General features: G+C 37.1%; 2 protein-coding genes and 1 non-coding gene across 5 annotated transcripts; 2 read left to right on the forward strand and 1 right to left on the reverse strand.

Moving 5' to 3' along the window:
- The first annotated feature begins 1,601 nt into the window (after positions 1-1,601).
- LOC140871394 (uncharacterized) lies at positions 1,602-10,544 on the forward strand. The gene is made up of 27 exons (XM_073273916.1): positions 1,602-1,892; positions 2,001-2,187; positions 2,431-2,555; positions 2,641-2,763; positions 3,629-3,772; positions 3,909-4,597; positions 5,202-5,323; positions 5,397-5,488; positions 5,614-5,821; positions 5,912-5,960; positions 6,404-6,549; positions 6,637-6,704; positions 6,797-6,970; positions 7,051-7,122; positions 7,338-7,433; positions 7,518-7,607; positions 8,056-8,131; positions 8,222-8,318; positions 8,449-8,518; positions 8,624-8,803; positions 8,872-8,994; positions 9,085-9,168; positions 9,254-9,438; positions 9,552-9,690; positions 9,813-9,872; positions 9,968-10,072; positions 10,252-10,544. The coding sequence occupies exons 1-27, from the start codon at positions 1,812-1,814 to the stop codon at positions 10,363-10,365; spliced, it is 3,699 nt and encodes a 1,232-aa protein (XP_073130017.1). The 5' UTR covers positions 1,602-1,811; the 3' UTR covers positions 10,366-10,544.
- Positions 10,545-11,412: 868 nt separating this feature from the next.
- Positions 11,413-11,486, reverse strand: TRNAV-AAC (transfer RNA valine (anticodon AAC)). Its single transcript has one exon. It is a non-coding gene; the product is annotated as a tRNA-Val (tRNA).
- Positions 11,487-11,593: 107 nt separating this feature from the next.
- LOC140871456 (DNA mismatch repair protein PMS1) lies at positions 11,594-17,186 on the forward strand. 3 transcript variants are annotated; one of them, XM_073274011.1, is made up of 11 exons: positions 11,594-11,961; positions 12,160-12,483; positions 13,052-14,194; positions 14,326-14,591; positions 14,672-14,798; positions 15,355-15,423; positions 15,550-15,623; positions 15,742-15,807; positions 16,229-16,332; positions 16,452-16,633; positions 16,776-17,186. In XM_073274011.1, the coding sequence occupies exons 1-11, from the start codon at positions 11,716-11,718 to the stop codon at positions 16,911-16,913; spliced, it is 2,739 nt and encodes a 912-aa protein (XP_073130112.1). In that variant the 5' UTR covers positions 11,594-11,715; the 3' UTR covers positions 16,914-17,186. The 3 variants fall into 3 exon arrangements, 2 of the variants coding, with proteins under 2 accessions (XP_073130112.1, XP_073130166.1); XM_073274065.1 differs by lacking the exon at positions 16,776-17,186 and having other exon boundaries at positions 16,444-16,627; XR_012147717.1 differs by lacking the exons at positions 16,452-16,633; positions 16,776-17,186 and having other exon boundaries at positions 15,560-15,623; positions 16,229-16,299.
- Positions 17,187-17,490: the final 304 nt, after the last annotated feature.

Genomic DNA, 17,490 nt, shown 5'->3' on the forward strand with positions numbered 1-17,490 from the left:
ATATTAATTTTATAAAATTAGTTGGGGACTCTCTCAAGGTAGAGCCCTCGATGATCTACCGGTAGAGCTGTTAGACAGACCAATCCACGGCGAAATGAACCGGTCAACCAAAAACCCATTGTTTAGCGGGTCGAGGGCGGACCGGCTCACCATCCCGACGAGCTGAAAATCCCCAACCCAACCCAACCCAACTTAAGGTAGGTTGCGGGTTAAGCGGGCCGGCCTGCGGGTTGCCTCATTATAAATAAAATATAAAATTATTATAATTAATTAAAAATTTCATTCCATGAATAAATATTAATATAAATATATTAATAAAATTTCTAATTATCACACGTGTAAATTTTATATAAAATAAATTAATATAATAGAAATCACAACTTTCATTTTAAAAATATATGTATATATCACCATAAAAGTAAAAAAAAAAAAAAAATCAGGCCCACCGTGGGTTGCCCCCCTTTAGTTGAGTTTTTCAACCCAACTTACTTAAATTATGTGGCGAGGCAGATCGACCCGAAAGACCTAACTCAAATAGACGGTTCTATCTACCAATCTGTCCTCGATGGCTAGTAGAGGTGTCAAAACGGCCAGCAGGCTGGGCCGGGCCACAACCCGTCGTAACCCACTATTAGGCGGGCCGACCCGGGCCGGCCCACCTTTTAGGCGGGTTGGAAAAACACCAACTCAACCCACCTATTTTAGGTGGCGGGGCGGGCTAATCCGATGGGCTTCCGTGTAAATTGACGGATTTTTACGGACCAACCCACAACCCCTGAACTCATCATTAGGCGGGACGGGTCGGCTTACCTTTTAGATGGGTTGAGAAATTGTCAACCAACCCACCAATTTTATATGGCGAGACGAGCCAACCCGATGGATCTAACCCATTTTGACACCTCTAATAGCTAGTATCTTATTAAAGAAAAATAGGGCTTTCAAAAACGGATTATATATGTGGTTTATAAAAAAACATACAAATTACATAGTTAATTCATTACACTTTAATGAAATTAAACTCCAAAAATAGTTATTTTTCTAAAAAAATTGTTCCCTCTTATATTTCAAAATACCGTTCCTCCCAACCGTCTATTTTTTAGAAACGCAAAGCGAGCACCGGTTACTAGTAATGATAAAAATACTTATATATATATATAAATTACTAACCTAACTTGGAATATTTACTAAAATATGAATCTACTATTTTTTTACTAAATTTAATTATATTGTTTTTATGCTATTAATGTATTATTAATCAATACAATAGATATTATTTAATTAATGAAAATAACTTATTACTTTTATAAATATATATATATTTTTTTTGAAATATTTATAAATATATCTTATAACGAGTATATATTAACTCAAAAGATATGATATGAGTATCAGTGAATTTTTAAATTAAATTTATGCTTTTTAAATATAAAATATTTTCAAAAATGATAAAACAAAATAAATTTATAGATTAACCCTTAACATAACTATGGAAAATGTTTTAAAGAAAAGATTCTTCAAACCGAGAGGTCAAAGCTTTGTGTGCGTGTATATGTATGGGCATGAACATGTATATATAGGCTACTTATCACCGATATCTAGCCATCATTTCCCCTTTTTCTTCTTCTCACTCGTTTTTTCTCTGTTCCTTCTCCTCTTTCTGAATCCCATTTCAATTTTTTTTATATACACAATTGTATACCCAATCAAACATACAAACCATTCGTATCTACATATTTGTTAATGATTTTTGGTTTCTTGAAAAAAAAAAAAAAATCTTTACGGGGTTTTTTTTAAAAGATTAGATCAGAATAATGGTGGAAACGAGAGGGAGCTCTTCTTCTAAGCGCCATCTTTCACTTTCTTCTCCATCATCTTCTTCGAAACGACCCAAGGTCTAATTTTTTTCTTGTGTAGGATTTCGTTCAATTTGTTTTGTTTTTTTGTTTTCGTTTCGGGTTTCTGTGTTTTTTTTTATTTCTGGCGGGTTTTTCTGCGCACAGTTGTCGGAGGCGTCGTCTTTATCTAAGAATGATTCGGTGTATGCGGAGGAATCCGTGGGTGCGGCGGCGGCGGGAGATGAATTTGTTAGAAATAATGGTGGATCGGATGAGGTTGCTGGAGGCGGCTGCCTAAAGAGATCAGAAGCTGTGGGGGCGGCGGAGAAACCTCCGGAAGTGGCAGTTGAAAGTGAGACTTTAGTTTCTTGTGTGATCTTTGAGTTGCATGTGAATTTATTTTTTCTAGTTCTGTTTTTCGGTGATTTCTTTATGGAAATCCTTCGGTGTTCTTGATGTTTTTTTCCCTTTCAATTGAGTTTTCTTTTTCTTTTTTTTTTTTAAAATCAAGTTTTTGCTAATTCTTGAGTTTACTCGATGAGTTTTTGGTGGATTATTGAATTTTTCAATCGTGAATTGTGTGCTGTAAATGTAGGTAATTCTTTGATTGAAGTGGAGCAAGTAAATTCCATTGTGCCTGTAGACAATGGGAAGAAGAAAAGTCAAATGAAATCTAATGCTGGAGTTGCATGGGGAAAACTTATTTCACAGTGCTCACAGGTAGGCTTATGCTTATTCATTCAATGTATGTTTCTTTATTTGAATACAAATTCATAATGACCTTTTACTGCAAAATACAATCCAGAATCCGCATGTTGTTATTCAGAGGCCTACTTTCACTGTTGGCCAAGGTAATCAATTTGACTTGTGGGTGAATGATGCAGAAGTTAGTGAATCGTTGTGTTGTCTGAAACAAATTGAGACAGAGGTAAATGTTATTTTATTTTCTTGTAGTTACCTTCAGGGATGTGACAATGGGGAGATTCGGCGGTCATCGCCCTCTTGAAAAAACAAGGGCAACTTAGGATTCAGTCCCGGACATCAAACATAAATTAGGATTCAGTCCACGTGTCAGAAAACTTAGTTTGAGCTCCCTGGCCCCACATGTTTTTATCATTTCAGCTTCATGACATTTTTTGGGTCCAAATAGGTACATATTGTTGAAATTATGACAAAAATTTATGCATTTCGGGTATCAAGAAATTTTAATTGGGTATATTATTTATGTCACGTGTAAGAAATGAAAACTAACACAATAACTATTTGTACAAATAGTTGAGATTATCGCCGAACTTTACAAATTTTAAGTATTAACCGAATCAAATTAGGTATATAATTATAATTTTTAGGTATGAAATGTTAGAACGTGTTTGGGTTAATAAGGTATGTATTGTTGAAATTATGGTACAAATGTATGCATTTCACGTAACAAGTGAATTAAATTGAGTATCAATAAACTTAAATTGACTACATGTACTATAATTTTGGAATATCTAAGTTTAGGGAGTCGAAATGAAAAAAAAACACGTCAGATCGAGAATTTAAAAACTAAGTTTTTCTGATACGGGGACTGAATTATAACTAATGTTTATACTCACGGACTGAATCCCTATTAACCCAGAAGACAATCCCAAAATTTTGTGTTATTTTTTGAAAGGTGCCAGTTTTGTCACCAAGTAATTGAATAGCGACTTCCCTGGTTACCTTGGTTTTTGTATTTGAAAAAAATTTGTCCCTGTTCAGATTTTAATGATTTGATGCCTATTGTGGCATCAATTACTGTTTATCCTTAGGGAGGAATCTCAGTCACATTACTTGAAATTACTGGAAAGAATGGTTCTGTCAAAGTGAATGGCAAAATTTATTATAAAGATTCCACTATTTACCTCAGTGGAGGTGATGAGGTGGTTTTTAGCTCGACTGGGGATCATTCTTATGTATCCTTTTGCCAAGATATAATTTCTCAGTTGCAGTTTCTTTGTGGTTGGAATATTTTGTGTATTTTTTTTACCTCAGACCTGTCACTGCTTCCTCAACTTGTATCAGCAACAGTTTTCCTTCACTTAGTATCAGATTTTTCAGCAACTTTCCGATGACTCTAGTTCTGCATCGAGTCTGCCATCTTCAGTAAGCATGCTAGAATCCCATGGCAAGCCAATAAAAGGATTACAAACCGAGGCAAGATCTGGAGATCCTTCTGCTGTGGCTGTTGCATCAACAGTTGCTTCACTGTCTAATCTTCGTGAAGAACTCTCTCTTATTCCTCCATCCTGTAACAGTGAAGGTGTACAACAAAATTCTGAATCACCATCAGTGCCTTTGGCTTGTGAAGTGTCAGATAATCATTTGGAGGATACTATAATGGAGGATAATTGTTTGGAGGATACCAAAATGAAGGACACCTCTGACCGAGAACATGGCCCTTTGCTATCAGTTCTTGAGAAGACAAGTGTTCCATCTCCTGATATTGTCAACAAAAGTTTAAATCGTGAAACATGGAGTGGGGAGATTGCTATTGAAAACAATGACTTTGGACCAATTATGCAGGTTCTCGCTGGTTCGACAGTTTCTGAGTATGAAATAAGTAGCAGCATCTCTAAAATCCTCGATGAGCATAGGAAATTTATAGATCAACAGAATGGTACTGACCCTCCTATTTCAATATCATCAAGGCGCCAAGCATTTAAAGTTGGGTTACAACAAGGATTACTTGATTGCAAAAAGAGTGGCATTTCATTTGAAAACTTTCCATATTACCTAAGGTAAATCAATCAAATTATTTGTCAATGCTCTGTTATCTTTATACCTTCCTTCATCTCTGTCTGCACTTTCCCAAACCAACGGCGCCAATCAAATTTATGGTCATGGAGGCATATTAAATATGTGATATTGTCCTCAATACTCATCGAAAGGCTGAGGTTTCTGTTATCGTGCTGGCTGTTGAGTATGTGAACAGAGGCCTCCATGTGAATATAAACCTCGCTTTCTTGTTCGAAAATGGCTTGTAAAACTTAAATGAGTCCAGTTGTTTGGTTGAGAGGACAACTGCACTGAATATTCTTATGTGCATGTATGTGTTTATATTCAATATTTCAAGGACACGTGTAACATGAATTGTTTTCTTCTATATACATGGATGACTTGAGCGATTTTACTCGCTTTCTATCTCTTGCCCTCCTTGTTTCAATGGTCTATGAACATGAAAATTCCGACTTATTGTTACTGTAATGTGAATATGTGGTTCGTGTGTCCCTGTTTTTTAACCCTTTCTTTTGCTTTGGCATAGACTACCATTATTTCCTTTTACCATATCTAGTTTTTCCTTTTTTGTTGTTGAGTTTTAGCAATTTGTATGACTTTTGACAGTGAATCCACGAAGGATGCCCTTATTGGTTCGGCATACATACATTTGAAGTGTAGCAAATTTGCAAAATTTGCTGCAGATCTTCCAACCGTGTGTCCAAGAATTTTATTATCTGGTCCTGCAGGTATAGCCTTGCATTTCTGATATGCTGTTGATATTTTTGTTTTCCTTCTTGATTGTGTCTAATTTTCTTCCAGGTTCTGAATTATATCAGGAAACCTTGATTAAGGCACTTGCTCAATATTTTGGTGCGAAGCTCCTAGTAGTCGACACCATTATACTGCCTGGGGTAAGCTTTTACCATTTTTACTCGCTAGTGTGTATATCTGTCTGTTTACTTGATCAAGCAGTTCATCATTTTCTGTTGTAAAATTTTTCTGCTTATATTCATTTACAGCAATTAAGTTTATTCAGGGACCAACTACAGAGATAGCTGATTCTATAAAGGAAAGTTCAAAGCCGGAGAGAGCACGTGTATATACTAGACGGACATTGCTACGGTCAAAGAAACCAGCATTTAATGTAGAGGCAGATAATACTGGTAGTCCTATTATAAGCTCCCAGGCTCCACCTAAGCAGGAGGCATCTACGGCTTCATCAAAAAACTATGTTTTCAAGAAAGGTATCTCATTCAATGCTTTTATTGTTGGTTTGTTAGAGTGTGAGTTGAGAACCATATTCTGTTTAACCAATTGCTTTGTTTTCTTTGCAGGTGACCGGGTGAAATATGTGGGTTCATTATTGTCGGGAGCTTCAGTGAGGTTGATAAGCTACATTCTGAAACTAAGTCATAATGTGACAAATTTTAAGTGACATCATCTTTATTTTATGTTTATGTCGTGTTCACTAACAAAATCGGCCATAAATATGTATTGGACATTGGCTTTTTCTGAATTCTAGAAGTTCCTTCAAAATTCTCCTTTTCTGCTACGTGTGTGCGTGTTCCAGAATTTTCTTTATTAAAACCCTCCAGGTATCTCATTATCAGTGTCGGTGTCTGTGATGAGTTCTGGTGAAAAGCTGGAGGTTCTTTGATGTTTCTTCTCAGTGTTTCACTCGTCATACCTCTTGATTTTTAGAACATGCAGTTTTATTAATTCGATATGATCTCAATTTTTTTGATGCCCTGAACAAATTATGGTATTGCACTATTTGACACGCTTGTATTCTTATGTGCATCTGGCATAACACATGTTCTGTGCAGGGGTCCGATTTATGGTTACAGAGGCAAGGTTGTACTTGCCTCTAAGGAAAGTACTTCAAAAATTGGGGTTAGATTTGATAAAACTATCCCAGATGGTACTAATCTCGGGGGCCTTTGTGAAGAAGATCATGGCTATCTTTGTGCTGGTAATTGTTTGCTTTTTTCATTTCTGGTCTTTCATTTTATACCCCTGAACAAGTGTCATCGTTTTTGTGGGGTTTTCTTCAATGCAGCTGACGTATTACGCCTTGATAGCTCCATCGACGATTTTGACAAGTTTGCCATCAATGAGGTCTTCGAGGTTAATATTTTGCAACTCTATAAAAGGCTTATTCTTGGCCCTATTTCTCTGTTCAAGGAGAAAAATTACGAATAATTGTTGAAATTTTGCAGGTCGCGTCTCTGGAAAGTAAAAATTCTCCTTTAATTTTGTTTGTGAAAGACATTGAGAAATATGTGGTGGGAAGTTGTGCAGCATATGCATTGCTCAAAACTAAACTCGATAATTTACCAGAAAATCTTGTTGTAATAGCTTCTCATACTCAGACAGACAGCAGAAAGGAGAAGGTAAGTTTAATGTTATTTAACGTTCTTATTATCCATTCATCTCGTAGAATTAACATTAAACGACCTACCATGTGTTCCAGTCTCATCCTGGGGGATTACTATTCACAAAATTTGGAAGCAACCAAACTGCGCTGCTCGACTTTTCCTTTCCGGTAATTAAAATAAATAGTGTTTGCTTTCATTTTGTTTAACTTTGTAGTTAAGTTTATGCAATGACCATTCAGAGACATCAGACAATGTTGAGAAGATGATATTTGGCCATGAATGTTTTCGTCATTTGATTCACGTATCCTAGAATCAGTGATTGCATATGAAACTGAATGAGTTTGGTCCTTGATGTAGTTTAAAATTTATTTTATTTTTCAAGGATAATTTGGGTAAACTGAATGATAAAGAAACTCCAAAAACAGCTAAGCAGCTCAACCGCCTTTTCCCTAACAAAGTGACCATACAGATTCCTCAGGTAATCAATTGTTGGTTTCTATTTAATATGTGAGTCTGTGGTTAAAATTCTGAGCAGACTGTGAAGGTTGTTAAACTTTTACAGGATGAAACAGTACTATCAGACTGGAAAATGCAGTTGGATCGAGACATTGAAACGATGAAAACACAGTCAAATATTGGTAGCATTCGCTCCGTGAGTCACCTCTGTCTACTAACCCCTTTTCGTGGCTACTCCCTTTGCTTCATTACATGAGAGTCTAAAGCGCGGCAAGAACCCATGGAGTGATCCATATCTTTATTTTTGTATAGAGCAACATGACATTAGTTTATAAGTTTCAAATTTTGTTTGATTAACAATTTGCTGGGATATGGTGGCTCTTTGATGTGAATTTTATAATTTTTTAGCGGAGTGTGTTATTCTATTTTGTCATCTATAGTGCAACACTTGGGCGGTGGTAATTATGCTGCTCTTGAGTAAAATGTAGATTGATAATTTTAATTATAAAACACTGTAAATTCTCTCTCCAGTTTTATGTTGTATGGCCTAATTATTTACCATATGATTTAAGCTATGGATAAACTTGTTATCTATGTTGACATTACACTTTGAGTCTCTTATTCATTTTCTTGTTTGAATTCAGGTTCTAAGTCGAGTTGGTCTCTTATGCCCTGATTTGGAAACTTTGAGCATCAAAGACCAAACTTTGACCGGTGAAGGTCAGTTGTTATCACACAACTTATAACTTCAATTTAGAGAGGCCACCCACTCAAATTCTTCTTTTAACACTATTGACTTGATGTTGATAGGCGTTGAGAAAATGATTGGCTGGGCTCTAGGTTATCACTTAATGCATTGTTCCAAGGTTTCTCTCAAAGAGTCTAAACTTGTCATTTCAAGTGAGAGGTAAACTTTTTTGCCTTGAGTTTCAAACTTATTACAAGACTGAAAATCGGAATAACTGGGGATGTAAGAAAGGAAAAACAACTAGCTGGTTTTGGTTTAGGCTCTTATTGTTTTTTGCTTTATATTGCAGTATCAGTTATGGGCTCAACATTCTGCAGGGTCTTTCGAATGAAAACAAGAGTTTCGAAAAATCTCTCAAGGTGAACATTGCTTCCCCTCTGTAACTTGCTCGTATAAAATAACTAACTTGATGTTTTCCGATTGTTTCATACAACCTGGGATGGAGACTGACTGCTTTAGTTCAGGACGTGGTTACTGAAAACGAATTTGAGAAGAGAATCCTCAGTGAGGTTATCCCACCGGGTGATATTGGTGTTAGTTTTGATGACATCGGGGCGTTGGAAAATGTGAAAGAGACTTTGAAGGAATTGGTGATGTTGCCACTTCAAAGGCCAGAATTGTTCACCAAAGGACAGTTGACAAAGGTAATTGAATTGTACTTATAGTGCATCTTTAGAAGTTTTAGTCAATCCCTCAACTATTGCTTTGGCAGCCATGTAAGGGAATATTGCTATTTGGACCGCCTGGCACTGGTAAAACAATGCTAGCAAAAGCTGTGGCAACTGAAGCTGGTGCAAACTTCATCAACATATCGATGTCGAGCATCACGTCAAAAGTACGTTATTGTTTGCGCTTGAGTTGTAACCTTTCTTGCACATTTTTCTTTTTTGTTTTGATGATCAACATGTTCTATTTTTGTGAATAGTGGTTTGGTGAAGCAGAGAAATATGTGAAAGCAGTGTTCACGTTAGCTAGCAAAATTTCCCCTAGCGTTATTTTTGTGGATGAGGTTGGTATAATTCACCGATATTTCTTTTATTTTTGTCCTTATCACTCAACTTTTTCCTACTTCTCACTTGTATATGTTGCCATAGGTTGACAGCATGCTAGGGAGACGTGAAAATCCCGGAGAGCATGAAGCAATGCGCAAGATGAAGAACGAATTTATGGTGAACTGGGATGGTTTACGCACCAAGGACAAGGAACGAGTATTAGTGCTTGCCGCCACAAATAGACCTTTCGATCTTGACGAGGCTGTAATTAGGAGGCTCCCTAGGAGGTCCTTTTGTCTCAACCACTGAAATCTCTTTGCAAACCATAAAGACATAAGTTTTTGATGTATTTAGGCAAAGGGTAACCGACTTTCACTTGATTTGTTTACATCTTGTGCAGGCTGATGGTCGACTTGCCAGATTCTAGGAACCGAGAAAAAATTTTAACGGTGATATTAGCCAAGGAAGAGTTGGATCCAACATTTGATATCGAAGCAGTCGCTAAAATGACAGAAGGGTATTCGGGAAGTGATTTAAAGGTTGATACACAACTATATATCCTGGAACTTCTGGACTTTTGTTTAAACTTGCAATTTTATGAACTATTGCTGTTCTATGTATCGCTTAACAACTATCCTAATTTTCGTAACTTTTTCCCCAGAATCTGTGTGTAATGGCTGCGTATCGCCCCATTAGAGAAATTTTGGAGAAGGAGAAGAAGGTTTGTGCTCTGTCCTCATGAAGCTTTCCGGGCTATACCAATATTTTGGTTTCATGTTCAATCTAATGTGTCGAAATGATGTGAAAATAATGTAGGATAATGCGTTGGCTCGAGCAGAGAACAGGCCGTTGCCCGCATTGCACAGCAGCTCGGATATCCGTCCCCTGACTACCGATGATTTTAAAGTCGCACATGATCAGGTATATTCACGAGAACCAGGGAATGTTGTGGCATCGTCTAACGTTCCTCGTTATGGACCACACTGATTTACCAAATGCAGTTGGTGTCATTCAACTTAACACTAAATGTCATCACTGATAGATTCATAAACCTATACTGTTCCGGCTTCGAGGAACTGAAAACCATGTTGGTAATGCAGGTGCACGCAAGTGTTTCGTCGGAGTCGCAAAACATGAACGAGCTCCTGCAGTGGAACGACCAGTACGGAGAAGGCGGATCAAGAAAGAAGCAGTCACTTAGCTACTATATGTAGGGAAAGAGTTGTATATCTAATTGCCAACCTTATTCTTTTTGTTTGGGAAAATTAGTAGTTTTTTTGTAAATGCCTAAATTTTGAAATGATTATGTTTCGTGCAAACTACTGCTTCTAAACTTGAAATTAATTTTAAGAAAAAATATTGATCCTGATCCGGTTCGATATGGTTCGGATTTTGAATTGGGTTATTATGGTCGGTCTTACATCCGGGTTTGCCATCGTACAGAAGGTACCACTATTACATAAAGTAGATGTGTGGTCATTTGCTGCCCACACAATTACAGTGGAGGTATGTAGCATCGAACTTCTCCTCAATACGATAATGCCAAAACCAGTCCAATCCGATGAGCTATAATACCGTTGGTTCGATTCTACCGTCTTGCAGTGAGGAGTTTAGTTGGTGGGACAGGATAATTGATGAATTTGATAATTTGGTTGATAACGAATGAATAATTTAAATATTAAATTAAATTTGAAAGTGTCTTTGTTTGTTATGAATGATTAATTAAATTAGATAATTTGTATGTTGTTTGTTTTACTTGATAATTCTATGGATACATATATGTATTTTGCCGGTTACCGATGTTATGTTGTCATATTTATCAACCACAATTTCTCTGGTATTTACCTTCTGTCACAATAGAGTGGAACACCCACTTCACCGATAGTTCTTCAGATTTTACGACCATGTCGTTCATCACAGATCAGCGAAGATCTTCCTTTGACGATCTTTCAACGAAAAATTTAATGTATATGCATAATTTCTTAATTCATTATTTTAAATTGTAGTTTAATTCATTTGTTTTTTTTTCCAGTTATTTCAATTTAAATGATCCTTTATTTTTATTTTTTAACATTTCGAAAGTAACACAATTAAATTTCACATCGAGGTCTCGTTTCTTTCATTTCATATGTTCAAATCTATAGTTTCACGTCAAAATCCGAGAAGGTTATAATCAACGGCCAAAATTTAGTTAGATCCACCTTGTGCCTTTTTTTAAAAAATAATAAAAAAAATTAGAGTAGATTACATTTTATAAAAAGTGGCGTCGCCCGGACTCGAACCGGAGACCTTCAGTGTGTTAGACTGACGTGATAACCAACTACACCACGACACCTTGTTGGTGGAATTAAGAGATTTTAATATATATATATATATAAATAAATATATACGTAATAATTTCTTGTGCTATATACCATACGATCTGTTTTGGCGGCAAAAAGGGTAAAAAAAACAACCCAAGAGCCACCGCGGCACCGCCTAGGTTTCCGCCCGTACCGGAGCTCCATGGACGTGTATGCAGGAAATATACTTGCCGTCTCAGCCTGTGTATAATTATTCCGATAATGCCGATGGAAGGTGGGGGTTCTGAAGCATCCGAGCCTCCATCCATCAGGCCGCTCAACAAAGGCGTTGTTCACCGAATCTGCGCGGGCCAGGTGATTCTTGATCTCTCTTCTGCCGTGAAGGAGCTCGTCGAAAACAGCCTCGATGCGGGTGCTACGAGTATCGAGGTCGCTCTCAAAGAGTACGGCCTGGAGTCCTTCCAAGTCATTGACAATGGCTCCGGCATTTCTCCCAAGAATTTCAGGGTATAATCCTTAATTCATTTCTTCTGCTTTTACTTGAAGTGGGATTTGATTCTTCGGGTTGTTGGAGAGCGAGCTTAGTTGTTTTGCACCACTGCCATTTCAGTTTGTATGTCGTGCTTCCTCTCTTATGTGTTTGTATTGGAAAAATTGATCTTGCCGGCATGTAATAGTGTCTGAATACTTGATTCTGTCATGTAGGTCTTAGCTTTGAAGCATCATACGTCAAAGCTAAATGGTTTTCAAGACCTCGAGTCTCTGACCACGTTTGGTTTTCGAGGGGAGGCTTTGAGTTCGCTTTGCGCTTTGGGGGACTTGACTATAGAGACACGTACTAGTAGTGAGGTCGTTGCGACGCACTTGACTTACGACCGATCGGGTCTTCTGACTGCTGAGAGGAAGACTGCTCGTCAAGCCGGAACTACTGTCACTGTCAAGAAATTGTTTTCCTATTTGCCAGTCAGGAGCAAAGAATTCCAACGAAATATTCGTAAAGAATATGGAAAGTTGATTGGTTTATTGAATGTGAGTTTCCTGATTGTGAATAATTATTGGTTTATTGTGTTTTGGAGTTCATTCAGATATTGAATTGCCTTGCAGTAGTGGTATAAGACATTATAAAATTTTGAGTTTAGGATGAGAGGGAGTTCAAGGTCGCCGTTAAATTACAATTTGTCCCTCTTCTTTTATTGCATTTTGGTTCAAGGTCGCCGTTAAATTACAATTTGTCCCTCTTCTTTTATTGCATTTTTCATTTTAGAAAGACCAAACCATTTGGATTTCACTTTGCCGATGAATGTTTCAGACTTTCCAAATTTTACTCTGGCCAATAAAACCCGTGCTCTTTTATTCATGAGGAAAAAGAATCATTGGAAAAAACTGAATATAGTTTTGTAACATATATAGTTGATTTTCCTTTTGTTCTAATCTTTCCATAAAGGGAATGGTGAACTTGCAAGTTCAATAATTAAGACACTCTGGTCTGTTTTTTTTGGAAGGATGCGACAATATGCCATTCATTCCACGACTTTATCATGAAAGCATGTTCCCACTTTCCCTAACAACCTTTTTCATGAATTGTTTTGATTTTTAGGCCTATGCACTAGTTGCCAAAGGAGTTAGATTAATTTGCACCAACACAACTGGTAAAAATGCTAGGTCTGTAGTGCTGAAAACACAGGGCGGTGGATCTCTTAAAGACAATATCATCACTGTGTTTGGTATGAGCACCTTTTCTTCTTTGGAACCCGTGAGAGTCAGCATTACAGATGATTGTATGGTTGAAGGCTTTGTTTCAAAGTCTGGATATGGAAGCGGACGTCACATAGGAGATCGGCAATTCTTTTTTGCTAATGGTCGCCCAGTTGACGTGCCCAAAGTTGGCAAGCTTGTGAATGAGGTGTATAGAGGTGCAAATTCCCGACAATATCCTGTTGTGATCTTGGATTTTTCAATTCCAACTCGGGCATATGATGTGAATGTGACACCAGATAAAAGGAAAATATATTTCTCCAATGAAAGCACAATCTTGCAGTCCTTAAGGGAGACTCTGGAGAAGATTTATTCATCAAATCAAGTTACTTATACTGTTAACACAGTAGAAGAACTTAATGAGGAGAATCTTGCCTCCAAGGTTGATTCTCTGAGTGAGAGCTCTGAGATGCCCATAAAGCAATTGTTTCAAGACGATAATGTGGTTCGAGAGGAAAATGATGATAAACAATGCACAAATGGCAGCGCGGCTTTCACAACAGTTAAAGGGAACCGCATAGATTCTTCTGCTGAGGAGCTCGGTACTGGTGTTCATGCAGTGAAGAAACAGTTTATGCTCAGAGTTCATGGGGATAAGAAAAGCCAACATATTAATGCTGTCCAGTCAAGGCTGATCCTTAAAGGTGGTACTGATAATTCACTTCAGCAATCGAAAATTATCCAGACATCACTCAGCAATTTTGTTACAGTAAATAAGAGAAAACTAGAAAACATGGATACTGCGTTGTCTGAAGTTCCGCTTCTTAGAAGTGGACCTCTTGATAGATTAAGGGACAATCGCTCTGTGAATCATTCTTCATCACTGAGATCTCCAGTCAATTCCAAAAAGTATGATGATTATAAAAATAGTACGTGCAGTGAAGCTCAACCGGCAAAAACTCCAAGAGTCGTTAGTTTCTTTGATGATGCAGAGCCGAACGTTTCTTTATGTTCATCAAACAAAGAGCAAAGCGGAACAAGAGAGGTATAGATTTTTGTGTATGTTACTGAGAAAGCCCTTGCGGTTGGTTGTTTGTGGTGAGGATAAATATATCCTTCTAAATCTATTGCACGCACACATTTATATACCTAAATCACATGAACTTTTTCGTCTAGGCAATGGACTTACCGGAGCAAATAATTGAAGAGAGAGCATCATCGGATGCCGGTGTTCCTAGTGCTTTGAGAAGCACTAATTCACAACCTGCACATGTTGATCTTCCACCACATTCTTTGGGTAAAGACTCCCCAACGGTTTCTTCTGGTATAAACGTTGGTTTTACCTTGCAATTTAGTGTTAAAGATTTGATGTCAAGGAGGAAACAAAGGCTGTCGAGACTACAGTCCATAAGCCATTCATCTGGAAGAATGAATTTGAAAGGGTACCTAGCAAGTCAATACCGTTAAAAGAAATGAAAGAAATCTATTTACTAATACTAATCAGTAACTTTGTTATGTACAGAGGTTTTGCTGCAGCAACATTGGAGCATTCGCAATTTGCAAATGAGGAGGGGAAGGCTAAGGCTCTTGCTGCTGCTACCAGGGAGTTGGATCGGCTATTTAAGAAGGGGGACTTTAATCATATGAAGGTTCTAATGCCCTGTTTTTTATTAAGGTTTTTGTAAAGAGCTTGTTGAATGCTGTAGCTCCTCCGATGCTTGTGTTAATTCCATTTATTCTTCAGAAGTTACCTACTTCACAGTAGTTTAGGGACCATGGTCTCGAAACAATTTTTTTTTGCCAGGGTCTTGAAGATATTAATGAGGAGTTTATTTCATGAGTAGCTGCACAAGAAGGATTTTTTTCGTCTAGTTTGGCGTGTGTAAAATTCAGTGTCCTACCTTTTTACCACTGTCTAACACAGAAAAACAATTGTGGTCCCATCAAGGTGCTAAATGTGATCTGAAAAAATAAAAATTGTAGGGATCCAATTTGACTAGGACATTCTGTGTGAGAGAATGTGATAAAATTTACAGAGCAACATGGGCAAAGTATGTCAATTGTCAAAGCAACTTGTTACAAGGCAAAGTCAATTATTACAGTATCTTAAATTGTTGCCCTAGCTTTACTTCATGATTATGTTATGCCACAGATTATGAAATTTTTTGTTCTGCAATTGCTCACCTCACCCTCTCTTGCATGCAGGTCATTGGACAATTTAACCTTGGATTCATTATTGGCAAGTTGGATCAGGACCTCTTTATTGTAGACCAGGTGATATACCTCTTTTCGACATGGAAGGATAAAAGAATAAAATTAGTTATCGTATGGTTTATTTCTTGAATATTTAATTCATTTTTCGAATAGTTAGTATCACGTGCTTAAGAAATTTTTCATCAGCATGCTGCAGATGAGAAATACAATTATGAGCGTTTGTCACTAACAACCATATTGAACCAGCAACCTTTGTTCCGGTAAGACGTTTGGCTTGGTAGCAGGCATAAGTCTATCTATGTTCAAGACTCTCTAACCCTAGCAATAGAAAGAAAAAGAGTTCTTATTTTTCCTCTAATACGACGATATTTTATTTAGGCCATTGCTCATGGAGTTATCTCCAGAAGAAGAGATAGTCATCTCCATGCACATGGATACTTTCAGGTGCAAGTTGTATTAGAGCATCCTCTTTCTCTTTCATTGTTCAACATATATACTCTTCTGTATCTGAATGTCATGAAAATGTGGCTATTGCATAAGTTTTTGCCTTTAGCTTGAGTTTGTGGTTCATTAACCAACCTCATTGACAATTGACCCAAGGGCTTCGTGCATAACTGAGTTTGTTGTTTCTGTGGTTTGGATCGTAGAATATTTCTTTTGAGCTATTGGGGATTTTTTTTTTCCAGAAATAAACAAAACAACATGATGCCACAGATGTGTTTGGCTTTATTCATTTCGTGTCAACTAGTAACAATCACATCCCACATTCAGGACTTATCTTCCTAATAACCTAACTTTCTTGCTGGATACAGTTTCTTCCGACTTAGTAAAAGCTGATTTGTGTTTTGTTATGCTTGACTTTCAGGAAGAATGGCTTTTTATTGGAGGAGGATATGCACGCTCCTCCAGGAAATCGCTTTAAACTAAAAGCAGTTCCATTCAGTAAAAACATAACTTTTGGGGTTGCAGGTAAATAAAAAAGTCTGCCGTGCAAATTTATAATTTCGCCAAAGTTCTTTTTTGCATGCAGGGAGCACAGTGGTTTATTCCGTTAAAACAAGATAAACTGTAATTTGATAGTTTCACAGATGTCAAGGAGCTTGTATCTATTCTATCCGATAGTCATGGAGAATGCTCCATGATTGGCAGTTATAGAGAAGACTCTGCCGATTCAGTTTGTCCGCCTAAAGTACGTGCAATGCTAGCGTCACGTGCATGCAGGTCATCTGTTATGATTGGAGATTCTCTTGGAAAGAACGAGATGCAGAAGGTGCTTAAGAATGTTGATGTATAAAGAAATGCAATATTAATTTCCCCTCTTAAACCTAAGTTTTAGTCTCTGAACTTTAAGCAATGAAGAGTTTGGAATCATTGGATGGCAATTTTGATTTTGTTTCGTCTGATCATTTCAGATATTAAAACATTTGGCAGACCTCAAGTCTCCTTGGAATTGTCCGCATGGAAGACCAACGATGCGACACTTGATCGACCTAAGAACTGTAAATAGTCAAATTGGTGAAGTTCCGGCCTTCTGGTCTCTTTCTTCTTAGGTACCATGCTTTGTGGTGTTTAGTTAATTTATCTGCAGTCGTCACCGGTATGTATATGGTTTTATCGACATGGGAAACTTGGAATTTGATGAGCGGGAATCTTAACTTGGAATTTGATGAGCGGGAATCTTATCTTTGTAATTGTTGATTCTCAGCCAAGAGCCTTTGGTTCCCAGAAGAATTGTTATGACTACATATTTGACGTGAATGTAGACACACCTCGAACCTGAAAAACTTAAGGCCATGTTGACTCTAGCCCAACCGAATTTTACAGAAATATAATGTTTGATTTGATTAAGATTATGATAATTGATCGACTGCAGTTTTACCATTTGACCACTATGAAAAATAACGGTTTAGAAGAGTAGATTTGAGAATATTATTATGATTGAAAAATGAATTGATTTTTTCACGTGTGTATTATTAAAGGTTATTTTATTTGGTTTTGTGATCAAAATGGCGATTTGAGGTGTTATGAAAATAAATCATATTTTGTTAACATTTACAATAAATTTTTAGGTAGTTTTGATCACACGCACTGTAGTAGTGTGCAGAATTTTGGTGAATGACTATTAAA

The sequence above is a fragment of the Henckelia pumila genome, chromosome 1, assembly GCF_033568475.1.
Source record: "Henckelia pumila isolate YLH828 chromosome 1, ASM3356847v2, whole genome shotgun sequence".
Classification (NCBI taxonomy): Eukaryota; Viridiplantae; Streptophyta; class Magnoliopsida; order Lamiales; family Gesneriaceae; genus Henckelia; species Henckelia pumila.

Bases quoted from the DNA above. Each gene is read 5' to 3' on its own strand.
- LOC140871394 (XM_073273916.1), top strand. From the start codon at position 1,812: ATGGTGGAAACGAGAGGGAGCTCTTCTTCTAAGCGCCATCTTTCACTT. The intron at 2,764-3,628 runs GTAAATGTTATT...GTTTATCCTTAG, and splicing joins TGAAACAAATTGAGACAGAG to GGAGGAATCTCAGTCACATT. The intron at 4,598-5,201 runs GTAAATCAATCA...GACTTTTGACAG, and splicing joins AACTTTCCATATTACCTAAG to TGAATCCACGAAGGATGCCC.
- LOC140871456 (XM_073274011.1), top strand. From the start codon at position 11,716: ATGCCGATGGAAGGTGGGGGTTCTGAAGCATCCGAGCCTCCATCCATC. The intron at 11,962-12,159 runs GTATAATCCTTA...TCTGTCATGTAG, and splicing joins TTTCTCCCAAGAATTTCAGG to GTCTTAGCTTTGAAGCATCA. The intron at 15,424-15,549 runs GTGATATACCTC...ATTTTTCATCAG, and splicing joins ACCTCTTTATTGTAGACCAG to CATGCTGCAGATGAGAAATA.